The sequence below is a fragment of the Candoia aspera genome, chromosome 3 (genome assembly GCF_035149785.1).
Source record: "Candoia aspera isolate rCanAsp1 chromosome 3, rCanAsp1.hap2, whole genome shotgun sequence".
NCBI classification, from domain to species: Eukaryota; Metazoa; Chordata; class Lepidosauria; order Squamata; family Boidae; genus Candoia; species Candoia aspera.
Genome location: NC_086155.1, coordinates 67346665 through 67369421, shown reverse-complemented (window position 1 = coordinate 67369421; position 22757 = coordinate 67346665). Strand labels below are relative to the sequence as shown.

The window sequence follows — 22757 nt, the reverse complement described above, 5'->3', positions numbered from 1 at the left end:
CAGGGCTTTCTAAAACTAGTTGTATAGGTTTTTTGTGTGTCTGCTGTATAAGATTTGTCTATTCACTATGAAATCTAAATAAAAAGACCTGCTCATGGAAAAGGTGACCTGGTGCCCTCTAGGTGTTCTCAGTTGAAACTCCCCAATTTATTCCTTCCTTCCTTCCTTCCTTTGTATAAGAAATTTATTCGATTTAAAGCAAAGATAAAAACTACAAAAAAGAAAAAAGAAAAAACTACAAAAGAAAAAAAGTGTGAAAACACAAAAAAAGAATTTTAAAGATTACATAAAGAGGTGACTTCTGACTTTTAACAAGAATATACAGCAATTTTCATAATTAATCCCTTACTGTATATCAGACAAAATTCACATTATTTCTATAAATCATTCCATTAGCACATTATAAAAATCATGAAATACAATTGCTCCTTCCCCTTATATTAAAAGAAAAAGAAATATATAAACCTCCTAATCAACTTCCCCCCAAAAAACATGTATGTAATTATTTCCTTCCTACCACCTATTCTATACATTTCTGTCCACTATAATGAAAATCAAACTAAAAAACATATAAATTGTCTACTCTTATAATTAATAATACTGCAAGTATAACAATCTTAATTCTATTAAACCTAAAATCAGCATTCATTGTTTATAACTTATTAATCTTAGTCCAAATTATTAAAAAAGAGTATGAAGTCAAGCCTTAAAAGCAATTCAGATAAACATTCTCAAATCCTTACCCCACTTCAAAATAGACCAAGGCATTCACATATTCCCACAATAAACACAAGGCATTTTTCACAGAGAAATCAAAGAGCCCAACTGTCCCCCTTAAAAAATCTGACTTCTTGGCAAAAAACCTCCCATAGAAAAAAAAAAACTTTTTTCCCATAACTTTTCATCAGAAAAATAATTCCATTTTTGATTTGCATTTTGGTCTGTCCATTTAATGGGCAAATTAACATCAAACACAGTAATTCTATTTTCACCACTCTGCTGGTTTGGGTGCTAATACATTTGCTGTAATCTGAAGAGGGGGGCGGGGTTTGCACCTGCTGATTTTTTTTTTTACATGAGCTCTAATGATAGCAATCTAGGGGCAGTTGTTTGAAAATTGTAATATATGTGTCTTATAGGAGCATAAGAAAATGGTGGCGTGCACTTCCTCCAAACAAGAAGGAGTTATTTAAAGAAGCTGTGAGAAGAAATAAATGGAAGATAGCCTGTGGACTTACTAGTTTAGGAGTTGTGTTTATCATTTTTTATTTTACTCATTTGGAGGAGACACCAATAACTGGACGCACTCGGCTTTTAGTGTTTCACAAGGATCAATTTGCAGAAATGACGGAAATTGAGTATAACATGGTAGGTAATTACTAATGTAAACAAAACCTTTGTTTCTTGTACTTTCAGAATGAGCTTCCTTTTTTTTGAAGTGGTGTAATATATGAAGTACAGGTTGAATTCATCCATTTATTATGGTATCATGTGATTCTGGTAGGTTTTGAGTTAGTGCTTTGGCTTTAGCTGTTATGATTCATAAAACATGGTTTATCTTAGAATGATATGTAAACTTATAAAACAAAAGCATGGCTAAAACTAACCATGTCATGTAAAATCAGTCATAGATTGGTGGTGTAATGCCATTTGTCCATGATATTCTGCCCCAGATCTTAGGAGAGCCATCTCAAATACGCAGCACTTTTACATATGCTTGATTTTCCCATTTGCTTCTGCAATTTTCAGCCCCCTTTCTCCTTAATGTGCCTATTTTGGACTTTAAACCCTTGAACAACTTTTTTCTTTAAGGGCAAAAACGTGATATCACTGAACACATTCCCTACCACCCTCAAAGGCTTAAACAAATTGACAAGAAATAAAATACAGCTCCTGGCAAAAAAAGGTTGCTCTACAGGTAGTCCTCGCTTAACAACCATTCATTTAGTGATGGTTTGGACTTAGGGCGGTGCTGAAAGAACTAACTTGCAGCCGGTCCTCTCACGATCGTTGCAGCATCCCCATGGTCATGTGATCACGATTTGGGCACTTGGCAACTAGTTTGCATGTGTGACTGTTGCAGCATCCCATGGTCATGTGATCACCATTTTCAACCTTCTCCAATGGCTTCTGGAAAGCAAAATCAGTGGGGAACTGCGTGATTCACTTAACGATCATGTGGTTTGCTTAATGCCATTGGTGTTTCACTTAACAACTGCCACAAAAAGGTCATAAAATCAGGTCAGATTCACTTAATGACCGCTTTGCTTAGCAACCAAATTTCAGGTCACAATTGTGGTTGTTAAGTGAGGACTACCTGTAGTTCCTACCTTAGAAATATTCTTAGTGAACCTGATATCAGGATTTGCCCACTTTCTACCGCTGAACAAACCAGAACATGTTTCCTTGTCATTTACTGGAGTACAGACAGACAAGATTGGTCAGGTCCTCTCCTCCTATGTTCAATTTGTCAGCTTAGCCATAGCAATATAGATGCAGCAACTAGCCATGTTTCATACAGCTTCTTCTGCAGGGATTTTGTTGTAACTATATTGTTGTTTAGAATTCAGAGGTAGTACACCTAGAAAAAGTTAAGTCTTTCTATTTTGCTTGGTTAGAATTTTGTATATCAAAAGTTGATACACTTTTTCTGCTGTTCAACCATTGTTTGACTTCTGTCTTCGGACAGTGGCACAGTGGTCTATTTTAGAACTTATTTTATGGGTGAACAGGTGTGTCTGCAGGATCCACTGCTTTCATCAAAACAGCAGTGTTGCAGCATTGTGATACAGGCTTCACTTCTGTTTAATGTGCGTGTGAAGTCAGTTTGATATGCATCTCATCAGCACAATGCTGATTTCATCATTTTCCACTCCACCGCTCTACTACCCGCTGATGCTGCTGTGGGTGAGGCAAAAGTTGTGAGATTCTGCAAACAAGAAACAGTAAGCTAAGCAAACTGATAGTGTGGGTATGAAATGATACTCTTGCAGGATTGGCCAGTTTGTGACCTCCAGACATTGTTATATTATAACACCCATCCTCTCTCATTATTACTGATCAGGAATAATGATAACTCATTAACGTCTGAAGAGACACATGCCCCTTTTATAGTGAAAATGTATCTCTATTTGCAGACATTCAATTGGATATAAAAATCAGGGTCAGTAGAAATTAAGAGTATTCTGTTGGTGTAAATATATTGCTAAAATGTTCAATATCTGCAAAAAGCATACCTGCAAAAAATTCCTCTATGAATCAGCTTTGATTTAATTTTGATAGTGATTCCAAGAGGCATGATATGATTCAGGTTTGTGGTTTGATGGTGAACCTACTTGATCTGAGCTGTCTTGAGATTCTGCTTGAAAAAAGTTCATTCATAAAGGACTGCTTTTTTATAGAATACTATGAAAATAGCAGGGATTGTTGAGTCTTTCAAACAGACTTTGTTTTGCAACACTGACGTTTTAAAATATGCTCCCATTACCTCTGTTGAGGCACAGTTAGCAGGGATAGGGGAAGGACAGCATAGCAGCCTCCACATTCTCCAGCAAAGGGCCTAATTTATGCTAAACCAATGCAGAAATTATCCTACTCAGAAGCTGTTGAAAAAAATAAGCTCTTAATTTTCCACTTGCTTTTCTGGGATGCCAAGCTTAATGTAAGATTCACCACTGACTTGGCCTTGTGGGTGGGTGTTTTGCTGTCTCTGATTACTGGGTTTTCTAAAATGCCAGGGGAGTTGGTGTGGCTGTTTGGCAAGTTTGGCCACTTCTGGGGTCTTTCTCCTCATCTCTGGCTTCAGTGGAATGTCAGACTGGGCAGGGCATGTTGACAGAGTTTGGCCTACTCTGGGCAAGACTTAGGAGAATAACCACTGGCTTGAGCCAAGGAACTGTAGTTATGCTGCCTCTGATCACTGAGCTTTGTAAGATGCCAGGAGCATTGGCGAGGTTGGCTCCTACATTTCTAGCAGGACTTGTTTGTGTCAGGATTGTGGCTTGCTAGGTATGTTAAGTAGTTAGCTACCCGAAACTGTGCTTCTTGATCCCAGTACAACAGTGAGATACAATGCCACAGAGATAGGCGGGGCAAAGAAAAAGTAACACCTGCAATTTTGTCTCCATCTGTTCATTTACCTTGGCTTACATCCAGTTACTGTCCAGAGGCTTAAACTTGCCTGATCACAAAGAATTTAAAAGCAAGATTTGACCCAAGAGTGTACTGGATAAGTCAAAATGCTGAAAGCTGAACTGAGCTTCCTGTTGTAGAGACACACCTTCTTGCTGTTTGGGAAGAAACTGTTACGTGATACCCTTGAGGCAAGACATCATTTCCATGTGTTGCAGAAGTCAAAGGATACTGGAGGTAGTCAGAATTAAATCATTATTTGCAGCAAGAATTCTCCCTTCTTTTGCTTCTCTGTTTTGGCATCCTAACTGCAGGATTTGAGTGGCGCTTATCCACATATATGATGACTTCCTCAAGTGCAACTGTGGTTTCTCAATTTTAACATTTCCTAACAGGGGTGACAGGTTTTATAATGGGAACCATTGTTCCACCTTCATTATTGAGTCAATTCAGTGCATCAATTAGCTTGGCACCCTCTTTGGTGTAACAGTTCAGGGTGTTAAACAGGCAGTTTTTCCAGCTGCGCTGCCTGTGATTAATTTGAAATACAGGGGATGGGTGTGTAGGTGAATTGTAGCTACTGTTTTGTGGACATCCTTTAAAAGGTGAGGATGTACATCTTTTTGATTTTAAGGACTGTTCTTAGGTTAAGTTTGGTGGTGTCGGGGGTGGGTGGGCAAAGGGTGTCCAAGTGATGTAAGCAGCATTGCAGCCTCATAAAACAAACCCTACCCCTTTTCTGTGTGTATCGTGATGAAGGCTGTAAGAGCGTGTGGACACTACTCCTTAAGCTTTACTTTTTTTTTTACTGAGGTAAAAAATACTCCCCCCTAAAAGCACTCTATTTGAATTCTTAAACTTTGCCTCTTGCAAACCATAGTATGAGGTATAGTGTTTTTCTTCTGAATAATATTGTCTCATGTGTTTATCATACTTAAGCATCCTCCATGGATATTCATAGATAGTATCGGCCTCTGTTTGCAATTTGAGTCATTTGGAACAATTAATGTGCTGTGTCCTTTTTTCTCTCTTTCCTCCCCGCTTTTTATTTTAATATTTCAGTGGCTGCTAGAATTTAAGAACAAAATGTTGCCAGAAACAGACCCCCGTTTCCAGGTGGTCAAGAAAACTGTTACACATTTAACTGAAAGTAACAAGGATGTTCCAGAATTCTCTGAATTTACATGGACCATCCATGTGGTAGAAGAGCCGAATATTAATGCTTTTGTACTTCCAGTAAGTGAAAACTGAAAAGAAAAGGTGACCCGTAAGTTGGCCGCTCAGAGTCCCTCTTTGGGGGGAGATGGGTGGTAGTACAAATTTGAGAAATAAATAAATTAATAAAGGGGGAAAAAAACATCTAATTGCTGGCCCGAATGTTTCTTTTATCCTTTTGCCTACAGAATGGACAAGTGTTTGTTTTCACTGGTTTGCTAACTGCTGTGTCAGATATCAATCAGCTTTCATTCATTTTGGGACATGAAATTGCTCATGCTATTCTGGGACATGCTGTAAGTTGTTTTTCTTTTTTTTTTAAAGAAATGTTAACATAAAAATCAGTTCCATAAGGATACGTGTATCTGCCATGGTGGACACCACCACATTTGCTGCAGTAAAGTGGGACAGACTGCCACCTTGCACTAGGAAACTTAGTTCACAATAGACAGCGTGCAAAATGTCTCAAGTTTAAAACACTCCATTTTGAGTTTGAAGCCGTTGTTGAATGTGAATTATAGGCAGTGTGCCTTAAAAACTGGCTTCCAGGGAGAATAGCAGAAGAGGGCAATTGTCTTTCTGCTCAGTAAGCTTTCTGAATGCATCTGAATGGCCATTGTGACACAGAATGTGTGGTAGATGAACCATTGGCCTGATCCAGCAGAGATTTTCTTATGTTCTTAAATGTTACCCTAATTGCCAGTGGGTTGGCGCATGATGCTTTTCTCCACCATTTTAACAAGCATAGATAAGCTGAGCCTTCTGCTACATCTTTTTTTTAAGGTAATTTGCTAGTCTCATTTGGGCTGTCCTTTATCTGTAAAAAAATATTATAATGTCATTGTTAATGAGGAAGAGTGCTTTAAACACTGTCCTTATAGTTTTATTTCAGTTTTATTTCAGTTTTATTTTATTTCAGTACTAAATATGGGAAAAGTTATCTATGGGAGAAGAATTAAAACAACATATTCATTTTTTTCCTTTGTTTCAAGGCAGAGAAGGCAAGTCTGATGCACTTCCTGGACTTCTTCTCAATCATTCTTCTCACCATAATTTGGGCTATCTGTCCTCGAGACAGTTTAGCTGTGATAAGCCAGTGGATCCAGGGCAGGATTCAAGAGGTAGGTTAATTGAGTCCTGCATTGTATCTTACATTTAAAGTTGTCTAATTCTCACGTTTAGTTTGAAAGCACATCTGTCACAAAGCTGCCAGAACTTGTTGGAAACAAGATGCTGCATACAATTGATTCAAGTCTGATCCAGCAGGGCTATTGCATTTCTGAATGCTGGGAGAAGCGGTAGATTAGCCTCTGTGAATAACTGATATTGCACACCTTGTGACTTGCCTTTTCTCCATAGGATGATGTTAGGAACGTAATCCCTGATTAAAAATTAATGAGTACAGACATTAACCAGGATCCCTTCTGTGGTCTACTTCAGCTTACTGGGTTGGTCCTACTTTGATCCATAGTGGATCAGGGGCTTTTCTTTAGTCTAATGCAAACCAGTGCCCAGCCTCTAAGGCTGCCCCTTTCAGCTTTGTTCTTTGTTTTGCCCAACTTGCCTGTTCTTTTGGCATTATGGTTTTAAGTACTGGTTTGTGTCCTGATTACCAGGAAACACACTGAGACAATGACTTGGTCTCTAATATTTATTAGTAGTACTTAACAAGAATCCTAACAAACTGAGGAAGCGTGGGAAAACCCAGCCATATAAACCCCAAAGGTCAAGGCGGTCCCGATCTGTGTCTTTTTGAATGGCTGAACAGTTCCTCAGTGCTACGCATGCGCTTGACAGTCTGGGTGGGAGCCCCCTGCTCGCTATCCTTACTCATGACAGTTTGTCTGGGAACCCTACTGCCTGTTTGCTAATTGGTAGGGCACTTGATGCATACCTCACTAGATTGGCCAGTAGTTTAAACAATGGAGTAATTCATGAAAGATACTACATTTTTGTTAGCTTCTCAGCTTTGGACCAGTGAGAACTAAGAGGGGACATTAGGAAATATAATATTCTTTTATTTTCTTTGCAAATTCTCTGAACCAAGAACAGTTTCCTTATTACTTTGTTCTAGCAACTCTATGTATTCTACTGAGCGATGTAACGGTTCCCTAGAATCAATAATTTAAATTCAGTTGTAGCATTCATCATCTGCGGTATTAACTATTGGAAGGATGGCATGCATTTTGTGGTTGAACTGTCTTCTCTTTTTATTTATGCTATTTCTTTAGCTTGATCACCCAGAAGATAATTTAAAATACAATATAATACTGTTTTTGTAGAACTGCTGAACCAATAGTTTGCTGTTTTAATTATTTTGACGAAACCCACTGATCTCAAACAATCCAGAACTTTGAACGTTTAGAGATCATTCCACTTGTGGCTGAATGCTGCAGAGCTCATTAATCTGAAACAAAGAGAATAAATGCCCTTATTCTTCCAGTAAAACTTCTTACTACACTTGTTTTTCCTGCCAGTCAGGAATAAAATCAGAGATGTAGGAAAAGGCAGTTCAGTTGCCTAGCCTAAACCAGCTGAAGGAACTGTCAGAATGATCAATGGTACTTCAGCACTGAGCTTTCTTTATATTCAAAAGATGCCAAACCCGCTTCTTTGCTTCTTGTTATATCTGGCGGTTTCTTTCTCTTCATGTTGCAGAAATGGAAAAATTTGGGGTGGCACATTTTGTTTTTTCCAAAGGAAACTGCCAGGGAAATCTCTAGGGTTAATGTTGGTTTTTCCTAGTTTCTATAGGTACCTAGGTGGATATGCCTTTCTTATTCCTTAATAAAAGTTCCCTGCTTTGTGGTACTAAGAGATTGAAGCCAAAGGAGCACTTAGGTCAGTGTTTATCAGCCTCGGCAATTTTAAGATGTGTGGACTTCAACTCCCAGAATTCCCCCAGGGAATTCTGGGAGTTGAAGTCCACACATCTTAAAATTGCTGAGGTTGAGAAACACTGATTTAGATGGTTACAGCAAAATAGTTTTGTGTCTTTCACACTGTAGTTGATTCATTTCTAGTTTAAAATAATGATTCAAGAATCTTCTTTTCTTTTTGAATTTTCTATGTCCCTTAAAGATCTTTCAAGATTTATGGGTTTGTTTATTAACTCAGGTTTATATGCCACACTGGTTGGCGACTGAGCCACTTATAAAATCAATATATACAGTAGCAGGGTTAAAAAGTCCAAAACCAGGGACAAAAAGCAACTAATAAAGATAACCGACCTCAGAATTATGCAGTTCATATTCAGGTCATCTTGCTTTGATATTGCTTTGCAACTCCTTATTACTGTTTCATATGTTGTAATAGATGTTTATATCTTTATATTTTAAATTGTATAAGTGTTTTTTAATGTTTTTATTGCCTGAGAGTATACTAATACAGAATTTCATAAATAAAGCTTGTTCTCACTTTCTGCAGATAACTGGGAAAGTTGTGGCAAGTGGCTTAGTTATTTTCCATCCCATTATAATTATGTTTATGTTTAGTTAAAATGTTTGTTTTATATTTATTTTTTACAAACAATTAAAGATAAGAACAGATTTGGCCAGGGACTGATCATGGGTAGTTAGGATTTTTCACTATATCTGTGAAATAGAACCAATAACTTCTACTGTAAATGTTATAAACAAAAGATGATGTATTTATCTATTTATATTGTTGTATGTATTTAGCAGATTTTTACCTTTATGGTTTATTCTATTTTTTACCTTTAAGTCTGTTTGGATTGCAGTGGGGGTATAATTGCAATAAACAAATAATAAATCTATACCCCTGAGGTATTTTTAGAAAATAAAAATTGTAGGGGGTGACAGCCCAGTGTTTTCTTTGGAAGAAAAATAGACATAAGCAAGCCATGTCTTTTCCATGCCTCCTTATTCCAGGAAAAGATGCACTTGGCTTAAGTGGGGTGGCAACGGGCCCGCCATGCTCACCATGTGCACTCTGAAATATTTTTTTTCCCTTTTTAATTCTGGTCACTGTGCAACCCTACTTACATTGCTAAGAAAATGCACCCTTGCATTTAGTAGAAACCCAGTGAGGGTAATTTGGGGGTAATTTTTGGTAAGAAGAAACTTTTATTGCAGAAAGCAGCAACTGTAAATGTTGGGGCATTCTTCCTTTTCTTTCATTCTAGTTACTTTTTGATAGGCCATACAGCAGGACTTTAGAAGCTGAAGCTGACAAAGTTGGACTTCAGTTTGCTGCTAAGGTAAGAATTGCCTTTCGTCAAATCATGCTAGAGCTTCAGTTGAATTAGTTTTCAGTAAATGGTGCTGCTGACAGATAGCTTCCACATCTGCTTGTAATGTCTTTCCATTTTTAATTTTAGTCCTGGGATTATTTTCTTCCTCTGTCATTGTGTTCATTCTTAAAACATGTATGTAAATACACTTATCGTGTATACCAGACATGCATATCATTATATACCATCGCTGCCACCTAGTGGTAACACAAAAATTGTGTGTTAGGATTTTAGAATATGTGAACTGTTTGGACTGCTAAATATAGCATTATGTTTAAATATTGTTGCCAAAGTTCTAGTTCATGTTAATTAACAACAATCTTAGTAACTTTCCTTTATATTTGTGGGCCAAAATTCTTCAAATTCCTTTCCAGGATTTTATTCTTTGTAAAAGGATGAATAAATTGAATGGATTCTATAGAAAAATCATACTGTTACTACTTTATTGTGTAAAGTAATTCCTTTCGAAAGTAATAAAAGTAATTCCTTTCGAAAAAGGGAAGATGGAGTAAGTAAGTAAAGTAATCTTTATTTGTTCAATGACCAGCACAAGGAAAGATGGAGGTAAGCAGTGAATCCCAAATAACTATCGTCTTTCAACCCATAACAACATCTATTAAACAATTGGAACATGTTCCTACACACCACGTGCTCTCCACTGCTCTTCATATATGTGCTGTGGTGCTGATATGAAAATGCAAGCTTGTTCTTGTTGCTAAGAGAGTTGTATGAACCCGTTGTCTATCTGATTGTGCTGATTCTTTTCCTAGGCATCTGCAGCAGGCTTTACCATACCACTTTCATACCTTTGCATTGTCAAGCAGCCTTTTACTATGGATGGCATGTATGAGTAGAACACAGATCTGTTTATTTCATGTATTTACATGCCACCCATCTCACAAATGCAATTTGGCACTCAAAGCAAAGGGAAAAACAAAACAAAACAGTGGTCACTGAAGATAAATTGAAACAAAACCATTAATAAAGACCTCTCAGTGGGCCATTTAATCTCCCGACCCTGAGGCCTTGGAGTACATCCAGATCTTCAGGCTTTGTGAAAGGCCAGCAAGCTCAGGGCCAATCTGATCCTGGGGCATATAGTGTTCTGTTAAGTGGAATCAGTGAGGCTACAAATACTTGTTAAATAAAACTTTTAAGGTACAGCAAGATTTAATCCATTTATCCCTATAAGTATTTTCTTTCCTTCAGTATCTTCTATATTTGTAAAGAATATTTTAAAAATCTGTTTTTATTTTTTTCACATTGCTACAGCAATTTCTTTAGTGTTCGTGCTTGTGCGTTTTGTTTGTGAAGGTCCACATCTTAGTTCAGATGGTTTTGTTTCTTTTGGCAGAATTGGTGTCTCCTTCTCTTGCATTTGCATGTGAGTCTGTTACTCATTCTTTGTCTTAATCAGCTACAGTACATGGTTGAATTCTTCTTCTGTTCCAGTTAGTTAAGATGGCTTCCTCTGGGCACCACCAAAATTCAAGCAAAACTTACTAAGGCTGGAGAGGGCAAAGGTGTCTACTTCCTCTCAGACCACTTAATATATTCTACCCATGTGGATGAGTTTGAAGTAAGAGAAAAGAAGGGTGGGGAGGAGACAAACTGATATGCTACCAAGCTAAAAATATTATAATCAGGCAGTCCAGGAACTACCCACCCCATTTTGCCTGTTGCTTAAGATTCCTCCTCCTGTGAGTGAGTGCCTGAATAATCTTGACTTCTAAGCTAGGATGTTTAGAAGTTCCAAACATTACGCAGTAATTACGCTGGTTGTGGAATTCTGGGAGTTGAAGTCCATGCATCTGGGGGCTTCCAGGTTGAAGACGACTGGTTCTGACTCAAAGTTTTGACTCAAAGTTTTGAACAGTAGATGACTGACAAATAAATACATCCTATTTTTTTCCCACCCAGCCCTTCAGTGCATATTTAATCAACATTTTCTTTTTTATATAGTAATTTTATTACACATTACAATTCAAAAGATAAAAACTAATACGAACTATGAAAGAAAAGAGAAAAATAAGTGCAGAAAGGAAAAAAATAAAAACAAAATAACGTAGTAAAGAAAAGAAATATTGTGATGGAATGTGAGGGCGACCTTGGGGAACAGAGGGAAGAGATGCTGCCTAGGGAAGAGGAGGAGCTAGAGCCATCAGCCTGATGGCACACGTTTTTTGCAGCTCCCGCCAGTCTAATTACATTAATAGATTAACAGATTTTTAGTATATTTTTTTTAGTATAGTTTTTCCTTTTTTAGTAGATTTATTTTTATGGGACTTATTTTAACTCAAGTAAATTTGTTTGGATAAGACGACTGTCAAGACAAACGCTCAATTAAAGGACTTTGTGTGGAATTGATTGATATGGGTAAAAGAAAGAAGCGACACGGTGTTAGCCTGGGTTCCCTTCCTCCACTGAAGCTTGCTAAACAGCCAAGAATTGAAGATTGCTTTGTACGAAAGGGAAATGTAAGTAGAATAAATCTCCCTTCCACTTCCAACAAATTTGAAATACTGGAATGGGATCTGCAAACTGAGTTGGAAAAACGACAGTTATTAGAGCTTTCCCTATCTGTTTGGGAAGAGCGAAATGGGAGCCAGGACCTTGGTAAGGGCTTCCCTTGTGTGTCGTTATTTCATGTAATTAGCCCAAATACTTGTCACAGGGGATCTGAAAGTAAGCCTAAAACTAAAAATAAAAAAGCAGAATATGGAGAGGCTTCTATGGGAAAGCTCAACGGAGTTTATGGCAAAGGAAAGCTTGCTCATGGTGCAAACTTTTATCTCGATATTTGAGCAACTCTCAGCCATAAAACATGAGCTGGATGTGTTGAGAGGAGATATAGAGGCTTTTGTGCAAAAATATGAATCTAGACCTTCTACTCTTATAAAAGCTTATGAAACAGATGCAGCTAAGCCTCACACCCTGGGCAAGTGTGCTGATAAAAAGCAAGCAGCTAAAGAAAAAGTTAAACAATTAGATAAAAAGCCGCAGCTCCCAAAGAATAACCCTCTAACTCTTGATAAGGCAAAGAGTGGGGAATTTATACACACCAAAGACTCTTTGGATGTAAACAAAGTATTTCCTTCTAAATCAAATTGTTCACTGCAAACACAACAGATTGCTCTTGTTATCTCCGTGAACAGATACAATGTTGGACGCTGGAATACTCGGAGAGCAATTGTAACTTCCTTGGGTCACCTTCTTCATTGCCAACAGGGGCAGATAGGTTTACGTGCTGTTGAATGGCTCCCAGGTGTTCCAAATTGGAAACGGATCCTCCTGTCTTTTAAGCAGTCCACTATTCCTTTGAAGATGAGGACATATTTAGCTCTGTTTCAGATTTTTCCTATCAGAGTATTTTGTGATGAAAAGGGTAAACCATTATTTGCTGACATGACAACTTCCAAGGTTGCTGCTTCTCCTCCTCCGGCCTTGAGAGAGCGAGAGTGTGGGAGTCACCCTGTCTTGCTTGATGAAGATGTTTTTGATCCAACTGAAGCCGGCCTCATTAATGCTTTCAGCTCTTTACTAAGAAAAGAACAAGATAATATTTGCTCAAGCTGGAAAATTTGAAGAAAACCTTGTTGGTCACAGTTGCTACAGCTGAGCCACTCACAGACCTCGTGTCCCCAAACATTGATTATAACTGTCTCCCCTCAGCGATCAAGGGACTGTCTGAATATGACCTGCCAAAAAACAGCAGTCCGGATCCCTCTGGGCCAATAGGGGAACTTGTAGCTGAGAAGGAGTTATTACTCTCATCAGGAGATTCTGTTGGGGCTTCAGCAACAAATCAGGGGACTGGAGGGGGATTCATGCCAGCTCCAATGTCACAGAGTTGAATGCAGCATGACATAGCAATTCTGTCTCCAGTGCCACTGAATGAAGTCTTAGTAAGGCAAGATCAGCTGGCTGATGTTAATTTTGAACAAAATCCCCAGGAGCTGATGCAGAATTTGCATGAGGCAAGCCACCCTTCAGCAGAGGTTGTAATACCAGCTGTTGACTCAGCTCAATATAACAACCTTGTAGCTCTCTCTTGTCAAAATCACATCTCGTGACTGGCTTTAAATGATTATGCATTTTCCTTTTTAACCTGCAGTATTGCTGGATGGTCAGTTCCATCAGAAGACCAACTTTTTTTTTACTATTTGTCACAATTAGAGTCCTTTTCTTACAGGAAACTTGGGCTTCTTCAGAGGTGGAGCTAGATGGTTATTGGGTTAATTCTATCTTGGCTGTTCCGAGTAAGGTGGGTGGGAGATCTAAGGGTGGTATTGCACCTTTAGTAAGTGCAGCTTTACAGTTCAACTGTATGTCACTGCCCCCCTTAAAGCTATGGGTAGTGGCTACCTTGCTTTCATCCAAACATATGGAAATTCTGCTTATTAACATCTATATTCCTCCTTCTAATAAGAATGATTTGATTAGTACTATTTGGCAGCGTATAGAAGATTTCATTCTCAGCTGCCTAGGGAACGATCAGATAAAAGGAAAGAAAGTCCACAAGAGGGTAATGGTCTAAAGAAGAAACTTAGGAAAGATCCACCCTGATCACTCAAGCAATAAATAGGGAGGGCGGGAGATTTTGTACTTTAAGACTTGCAGGATTCTGTTAATGTAGCCTTACAATAAAGTAGAATTAGTTAATCTAGGTGTGTTTCCTGTCTGGTTTAGGACTAATAAATACATAAGTGATTTCTCCCTTCATCACAACAAGTATAAACAATTTTAATAATTTATCACCTTCTCTTAAAATACAACAATTGATCTCTTCTTCCCATATCTCATCTCTTATCCATAAACAAATCTAAAAACCTAAAACCCTTGTCGTTTAGTCCTGATCAGCAAAAGTCCATTAAGGGTTACCAGAGATAACATATCTATTTTAATCTTGATCAAATAAACCAACTTTATATTCCTTCCTTTTATTTTTAACAATCTTAATCTTTAGTCCTTCCAAATAATGTCCTAGAACTTGATTTCTTTTTATTTTTTCTTTGTCCCTTCTCACAAAATTCTTCAAAATTTTAACAAATCTCTTCTGTAAATCCAATATAGGAAAGTTATCCAGATCACTCTTTTGGATGTTATTTGTATATCCCTTTTAATTATTAAGATCAGCCAGTTTCATTTGTATATCCAGTGTAGCATCTTTTTCCATATCATTCTTGTAGCCTGTCATTTTTAAATCCACTTTCAGATCAGTCTGTCTTGTCCAGTAAAACTTGTTCCTTGTCCGTAACATCTTTTAAACACTGTCTATAAACAATATGCAATCTGGTGCATAGAACTTTGAGGATAATTCCAGTTCAGTGGTTGTTTCTTCTCCCAGCAATAGTTCTCTTTGTTCGACTTGTTTGACTGCTTTAACAAGAGTATTTAGCCATCTGAAAGACAGCCTTTAGTTTTTAATCATTTTGCAAATACGTGTTGCTATTTAAACCATGAGCATGAAGTAGGAAAACCTTGAAAGAAAAAGGAAGAAGTGTTTGCCCTCTGCTTTCTTTCTTTTTTTTTTAATTTTCTTTTTAAAAGTTTCTTATTATTACCCCATTCGCTTCTAAAGCAAGGAGGTCTGCCAATTACTTTGCTTTCTCAGTAGGGGATGTCATAGTTCCTGCCATGAAAGATGTCCAGGAGCTTTCTTGTGCTCGCTTTCTCTCTGCAGGTACTTCCTTGCTGGTAGCAACTTCCCTGGCATAGTACGATGCCTAATGAAGATTGTGGCATCAGCAAAACATCTGCTTCAGCCTTGAATTTAACAATTGGCTTTTATTTTATCAAGGCTATAAATTATCTCAAAGTTTAAGCCAGTTTTGTGTAGTGGTTAAGGCACCAGACTAGAAACCGGGAGACCGTGAATTCTAGTTCTGCCTTAGGCATAAAGCCAGCTGGGTGCCTTGGGCCAGTCATACTCTCTCAGCCCCAAGAAGCAGGCAGTGGTAAACTGCTTCTGAAATCTTGCCAAGAAAACTGCAGGGACTTGTCCAGGCACTTGCCAGGAGTCAAGACTGACTTGAAGCCCCCCCCCCCCAATAGTAGTAACTTAACTACATCTATGAGTCCAGCCCATTGAAGTCTTATAAAATGCCCATAGAAACCTATTTGGTTAATAGATGAATTTTCTTCATGTGAAGGGAAGAGCTGGTGAATTTACAGGCTGCAAATTTTGTTATGGAACGTATTTCTGAAAATCTCATTACTTAGCAATTTTCTGTGTATCTTTTCCAGGCTTGTATAGATGTAAGAGCCAGTTCTGTCTTCTGGCAGCAAATGGAACTGGCTGAGATTTTGCAAAACCAGCCCAAATTACCAGAGTGGCTTTCTACACACCCATCACATGGGAATCGAGCTGAATATTTGGACAGTCTGATACCAGAGGTTAGTCACCCTTTGTAAACCTTGTGTGCTCTATCTTATTCGTTAATTATAGAGGCTTTCCTCCATATTAAATGACTTAGAAATGAGATAATGAGGGTGTCAACTCCCCTTTAAAATGTTGCTGGTAAATATACAATATGCGCTTTACAGTCTACCAGCGATGATGCTTTACTTTTTCTTTCCCCTTTTTTCTAAAGAAAATTGTCACCAGGTTGCATACTGTCAATTTGCACTGTGTTTTGCAATCCATACATAGATGCTTCAAAATAATAATGAAATAAATTATACAGAAATTGGCTATTATAGACATACCCTTAGATGACAGGGGGTTAGTTTTTATAATTACTTTCCAGTCATCCCTCTGGTCAGAAGTTCTGCAGTAAGAATACTGATGGACTGCTATATGTACGATCTGTTTATTATTCTGTCTCCTTCATTTGTTTACTCCCCTAGCCATAGGTATTGAAAAGTTTGAGTTACTCAACTCCTCTACTTGTTCTAATGGGAGTTACTGTCTGCAAACTGCTTGCTGTTGGAATTAATGTCATTGTATGTCTGTGTGCTATTTTCCCCAAATGCGATTCTCATCCTTGTTCAAATAGCTGAGAGGGGAGGTGATTGTGTGGAATCCTGCCCAGCAGATTCAGAATCCTGAAAGTGGTTTTTGATGTAACAAATAAGGAGAGGAGGTTAATTGAAATGGCACATAGTGTATTTGTGTGTCTTCTAGTACTCCTTGGCAGAATAAAGCATTGCATCAGAAGTGTGTGGAATTCATACAGTTGATTTCAGGGAAATTACAAGTGGAGCCTCTCATGGAGTAACACATAGTGTTTATTCTCAGTATAATAAAGCATGTAGAAATATGCATAGTTTCTCTATGGTTTGTGGATTTGCTGGACACACAGAATATAAATCAAGCTTGCATTTTAAAAGTGTAGATAAAACATAAGAACTCTGCTGGGTTAAATACTCATCTAGACCAAAGAATGAGAACAGCGAACAAGAGGCTTGTGGGAAATTCACAAGCAGGAAAAAAAAGTATAGAGTTTTTATGTTGTAGCTTAAGGCAGAAATCCTCAGCTTCTTTGATCAGTGGCACACTTGGAATTTTGAGAGGTTATTGTGGGCACTGTGACTGCCATGGTGGTGGGTAGAGGTCCTTTAATAAAATTGTCATGGTGACATGACTGGTCTTGGTCAGTTTCTTTGTCTCTGTTTCTCTCTCACACACATACTAAGTGTGGAGCCTAGACTGCATCAAAGGAGAGATCCATGGACACACTGGCACTGAAGGGCACCTTACTGGGAACCTTTGCAGTCATTCATTAAACAAGATTTACACTAAGCAAGATAAAATGATCAAATTAATCTTCATGTTGATTTACAATAGTTACCAAATTGTTACCTTGTAATTTTAAAACACATGTCTAAAGAAGCCACAACATTGGAACATCTGGGCAATACGAACTGATAACAACAACATACTGGTCTTCCTTGGTATCTAGATAGTAGGACCCCATTATGCTATTGAGGATTCCCTCCCCCCCATATATGTATATAAGGGATAGTGAAGCAGTTAATGAATCAGGTTTTTAGTTGAAGAAAACATAGCATTAGTGTAAAAACACTCTTACTGTACATCTTTCAGTAGCTCATACTCAAAAACATATTGCTTCCAGTGCTAAAGGTTACACAAAACCATCATGAGAAGTAGTCATGAATAGTCTAATTCCATTCTAAAGCTGCTGAAGTACCCTGTTGTAATCATTTGTAATAGCAAATTCTATAATTTAATTACGTTTTATATGAAGTACTTCCCTTTTCTGTCCTGACTTTCTCACTACTACAAATTAATTGGATATCCCCAGATCTTAGTATTATGAAGGACAAAAAGTTTTCCTTTGTTGTTTCTACAGAATACTTGATTTTATGCAGGAATACTATCTTCCTTTTTACTCACATATTTTAAAAACTAAAAAGAATGAAAGTCATAACTTTTCCCCATGATAAAGTTGTTGCAATCCTGTGATCACTTTGATTAGTCTTACCCAGAATTACTTCCAAGTCAGCAATATTCTCTTTAAGATGAGTGTATAGAGTATCTCAAGTATGATTGTGGCACATTACATAAAAATTATGACATTGACAGTTTTTTTTAAGTCCTACTAAGCCAAGATAAGGAATTTGCTGCACCTGAAATTGATGATTTTGACAAACTATCCACCACAGCCATGTGATCTCTTCCCATGACAGTTGTTGCCATCTCAGACTCCATCAGTAAAGTTGAGACGTTTTGTCCAATTTTCAGCACTATATACATGCTTGCGTTGAATATTTGTCATTTAAATGCCTTTTCCCAGAGTTTAGTTATTGTTTTACTCTCCTCCTCCTCCTTAGATCTGCAATACCATTTTTTATTTAACTGTTCTAAATATTTTGTTGCATCAAAAACCAACTCCAAATAATTTATGAACAAGTTAAAACATTTGTTAATTTCTCAGTTTGGATCAGATGAATTTGCAGCCTTCGCAACTCTTAAATTATGGGGAATATTGGAAAAGGTCTTGGAGCCTAAACCTACAGCTTAGTTACATAAATAGTGGAAGAACCATACCAAGATAAATATTGTTAATTTACAAGGACTTTGGAATTAAGAGTTGGAACAATCTGTTTTACCAAATCAATGAACTTGCATTCTAAAGAATGTCACACATTTATCTTAAGAAAATGAGATAAAGCCATAAAAAAATCTGTTTCTTGTTTATTGTACATCCTGGTTGAAGAAAACCTGGATATCAAACATTTTACGTTGGAGATACAAGTTTGAAGGAACTTTAACATGTGATTTGGGTTTCTCTTTGGTTGTCCCATTTGGTTTAACATACTAAACATGGTTGTGAAAAGAGAATTAAGATTAATCCTGCAAATGTAATGATAATTATGTAGCAAAAATTTGGAATTTGGGATACAGTAAAGAAGATAATGATTTACAGCTGGAAAGAAACTGCAACCCCAGATTATAAATATTAGATTGAAGAAATGTGTTCATTTCCATCCTTTGAACTGACTGTTCAATGCCATAATGGAAAGACTGATTAATGTGACTGCATGTGGTCAGTGTATTATCTGCTGTTCAAAGAGTGAGTCATCAATAGACACACAGAGATAAATAACCATCAACCAATCAATCGCCATCAACAGACACATAGAGGTAAACCACATTTGCACATCATTCAAAAGAGACAATAAAAAAACCTAGGAACACATCCCCTCCAGCAGCTGACACTCAGATAAGTAGGGATCAACACCAGGCAATCAGGCAGAAAACAATCAAGGGACTATCAAGGAGGAACCCCCCCCCCCCAAAGCCTGACAGGGCAGGCCCACACTCACTCAACCCACATCACACATTGATGATATTACCTAGTTGGGTAATGTAACATCTGCAAGCAAACAGCCAAGCTCAGAGAACACCAAGAACTCCACAGAATAATATTTACTGGATTTCCTATATGATACAGTTGTAATCGAAATTATTCAACCCCCATTGCAAATCAGGTTGATTGTCAAAATGTACACACTTTCAGCTGTTTGCAATGAACAAATCAAACAAAAGCAATTGAAATAGCTCAGCACAACGAATGCTTCAAGTGGTGTCCCCAACTGAAAATGCAACTTATAATGACTTCTCCAGTCTCAAAATTATTCAACCCCCTGAATAGAATCCATCACAACAGCACACGTACAGTATGCAAAACAGGTGTTGTCTCAAGCACACCTGATGCAACTAATCAAGGGCTTCATTAGTTGCACCAGGTGTGCTTGAGCTGGAACACATGGAATACCTGAAGTGGCTAGGGGTTTGTTGAGTGTAACGTTTGACTGCAAGTTAGAAATCAGTATGGCTAAGTCAAAATAATGGTCCAAAAAGGTAAGAGAAGAGATCATTGCCCTTCACAAACAAGGAACAGGATACAAAAAGATAGCGAAGGCACTGAATGTTCCTAGAGACACTGTTGGAAGCATAGTTCTCAAGTTCAAAGTTAAAGGAACAGTGGTTACACTACTTGGACGGGGCAGAAAAAGGAAGCTGTCAATGGCTGCAACCAGATTTCTGAGAAGGCAGGTGGAGAGAAACCCTCGAGTGCCTGCAAAAGACCTGAAGCAAGACTTGGTGGCAACAGGCACTGAGGTTTCAGTGAGCACAGTAAGGCACATACTAAACACAGAAGGTTTCTATGCCAGAACTCCAAGACGTACATCACTACTGACCCAAAAGCACAAGAAAAGTTGGTTCCAATATGCTCAGTATCATTTAAATAAGCCACAGAAGTTTTGGGATTCTGTTCTGTGGAGCAGTGAAACAAAACTGGAACTTTTTGGCCGGATGGATCAGCAGTATGTCTGAAGGAAGAAGAATTAAGCATATGCTGAAAAGAACACTCTACCTACAGTTAAGCATGGTGGTGGCTCGGTGATGCTCTGGGGCTGCTTTACATCCTCTGGCACTGGAAACCTGCAGTGTGTGGATGACAAGATGGATTAATTGAAGTATCAGGAAATCCTAGGAGAAAACGTCATGCTGTCTGTAAGGAAGCTGAAGCTTGGGCGTCATTGGATCTTCCAATAGGACATGATCCCAAGTATACCTCAAATTTCTCTAAGGCTTGGATGCAGAAGAAGTCCTGGAAGAGTCTATAGTGGCTATCACAGTCACCTGACTTGAACCCTATAGAAAATCTCTGGTGGGATTTGAAGAAGGTGGTTGCAGCACGCAAACCCAAGAATATCATTGAACTGGAGGCTGTTGCTCATGAGGAATGGGCTACGATTCCTCAGGAACGCTGCCAGAAGTTGGTGTCTGGCTATGCATCTCATTTGCAGCAGGTCATAACAGCAAAAGGGTGCTCTACTAAGTACTGAAGATACTTGCCATGAAGCGGTTGAATAATTTTGAGACTGGAGACTATAAGTTGCATTTTCAGTTGAATTTGGGGACACCACTTGAAGCATTTGTTGTGTTGAGCTATTTCAATTGCTTTTTTTTTATTTGTTCATTGCAAACATCTGAAAGTCTGTACATTTTGACAATCAACCTGATTTGCAATGGGGGTTGAATAATTTTGATTACAACAGTATATAGTGCTGGCTGTTCATTGAAAATAGGCCTTGTAGTGATGGTGGTTTCATTTGGAGATTGGCAAAGAGGAATTGGATAGTACTGTGTACCTCTTTCCTTTAAGTGCATGGTATATAGAACTTTATATTCCCATGTAATAGTTGAATATGCAATACAGAATTAAGCATTTATTTTAGTTACTGAGAATTATACTCTATTTTGTCCTGTTCTTGGCATGGGACATGTGTGTAGAGTGGGATGATCTTTCTCGTCTTCAATGCTCTTTAACTGTGAGATGGTCTCAATGCCACCTGGTATAAACAAATACTAATTTTGGGAGGGTCTCATCCTTGGCAGAAATAGGTGAAGCTTTCCAAAGACAAGATAAACTTTTTTCTTTGGCCTTCGCAAAATCAAGCGAGATGGCACTATTGAAAATAAGGGTAACTGAGTATATATTGGAGTCCATATAAGCTATTCAGAAATCTTTGTCAGATGGAACTTCAGTGCAGACTTGAATGGCAGAAGGTGCTGCATAGTTGGTGGCTTTGAAGAGGTCTGTCATCTGTTTGGGGTTCCTTGGCTGGCAGAATGGGCATAAGCTCTTCTTTTCCTCTTTCTTTTGTTCTTCAAGGTTTTTTATTTCTGTGTTATTTTCTCACTGTGCCTTGGAATAAAGCCTTGACTATTCATAATGCTGTGGTCATTGTCTCTGCATCCAAAAGTACCTGTGACCTAACTCTGCTGGGCTGGGGACAGAGCAATACACTTCTCATTACAAATTTCAGCCTGTGTCATCTAACAGTTTCTGTTGTTCTGTTGCTTGTTACTCTGTACTGTAATTCTGATTGAGGTGGTTGAGGTGAACCATGTTATCTTAACTGAGATGTAACCTGTCCTTCAGAAGTTCAGTTCCCTATAAGCCCTAGGGGCCAAAGGTTAAGAATTCTGTTTCTGTTTTCTAGATGATTTGTAGCTAGAAATTTAAGCATTCAGTTCTGTCCCCCACCTCCAGTTTTCTCCTACCAACTAGCCGAAAATGTATATGCATCTCACAATGTAATTCCTGCATATCTACTCAGAAATAAGTTCCATTGAACTCAGTTAAACTAATGTTAACTGTTTAACTGTGGAGTCCTTGATGCTCTCTGAGCTTGGTTGTTTGCTTGCAGATGTTTTGTTGCCTGCCTGTTAAAGTTTAACTGTTAAACTTTAAACTCTTAGTTGCAAAAATAAAGGGATTTTTAGACTTTTACTAAACATAATGTTAATCTGAGCTACTTGTACAGCTGTGATTGGGTGTGATTTCCATTACAATACTTTGCATATGTTTTTAAGTGGCCCCACATACCCTGATGTACGTGTTCAATACCTCCAAAATGGAAAGACTCATATGGTTATATTCATGCTTTCCTGATTTATGACCACAATGCATATGAAAAAAAAAGTTGCTATATTATTGTTGAGAGATCGTGTTACTGTTATTTTACAAATCTAACAATCCACTCAATGGCATAGGGATGGGAATGGGAGGAATCTTTATGGGGTAAAGTACTATACTGAATACTACTATATTACTACTATACCTTAAAATACTACTATTTCCTAAAACCTTTCCATTATTAGAACCCAATGCTTACT

The 22757-nt window shown here is 37.9% G+C and overlaps 1 protein-coding gene across 1 annotated transcript in view; it reads left to right on the top strand.

Annotated features, from left to right (window-relative positions):
* The window catches only part of OMA1 (OMA1 zinc metallopeptidase), a 40445-nt gene that overhangs the window by 5359 nt on the left and 12329 nt on the right, over positions 1-22757 (top strand). The window contains exons 3-8 of the mRNA XM_063298022.1: positions 1140-1368; positions 5194-5367; positions 5535-5642; positions 6339-6467; positions 9491-9565; positions 15845-15994. Of these exons, the coding sequence (XP_063154092.1) occupies positions 1140-1368; positions 5194-5367; positions 5535-5642; positions 6339-6467; positions 9491-9565; positions 15845-15994 (865 nt within the window). The remainder of the gene's footprint in view (positions 1-1139; positions 1369-5193; positions 5368-5534; positions 5643-6338; positions 6468-9490; positions 9566-15844; positions 15995-22757) is intronic.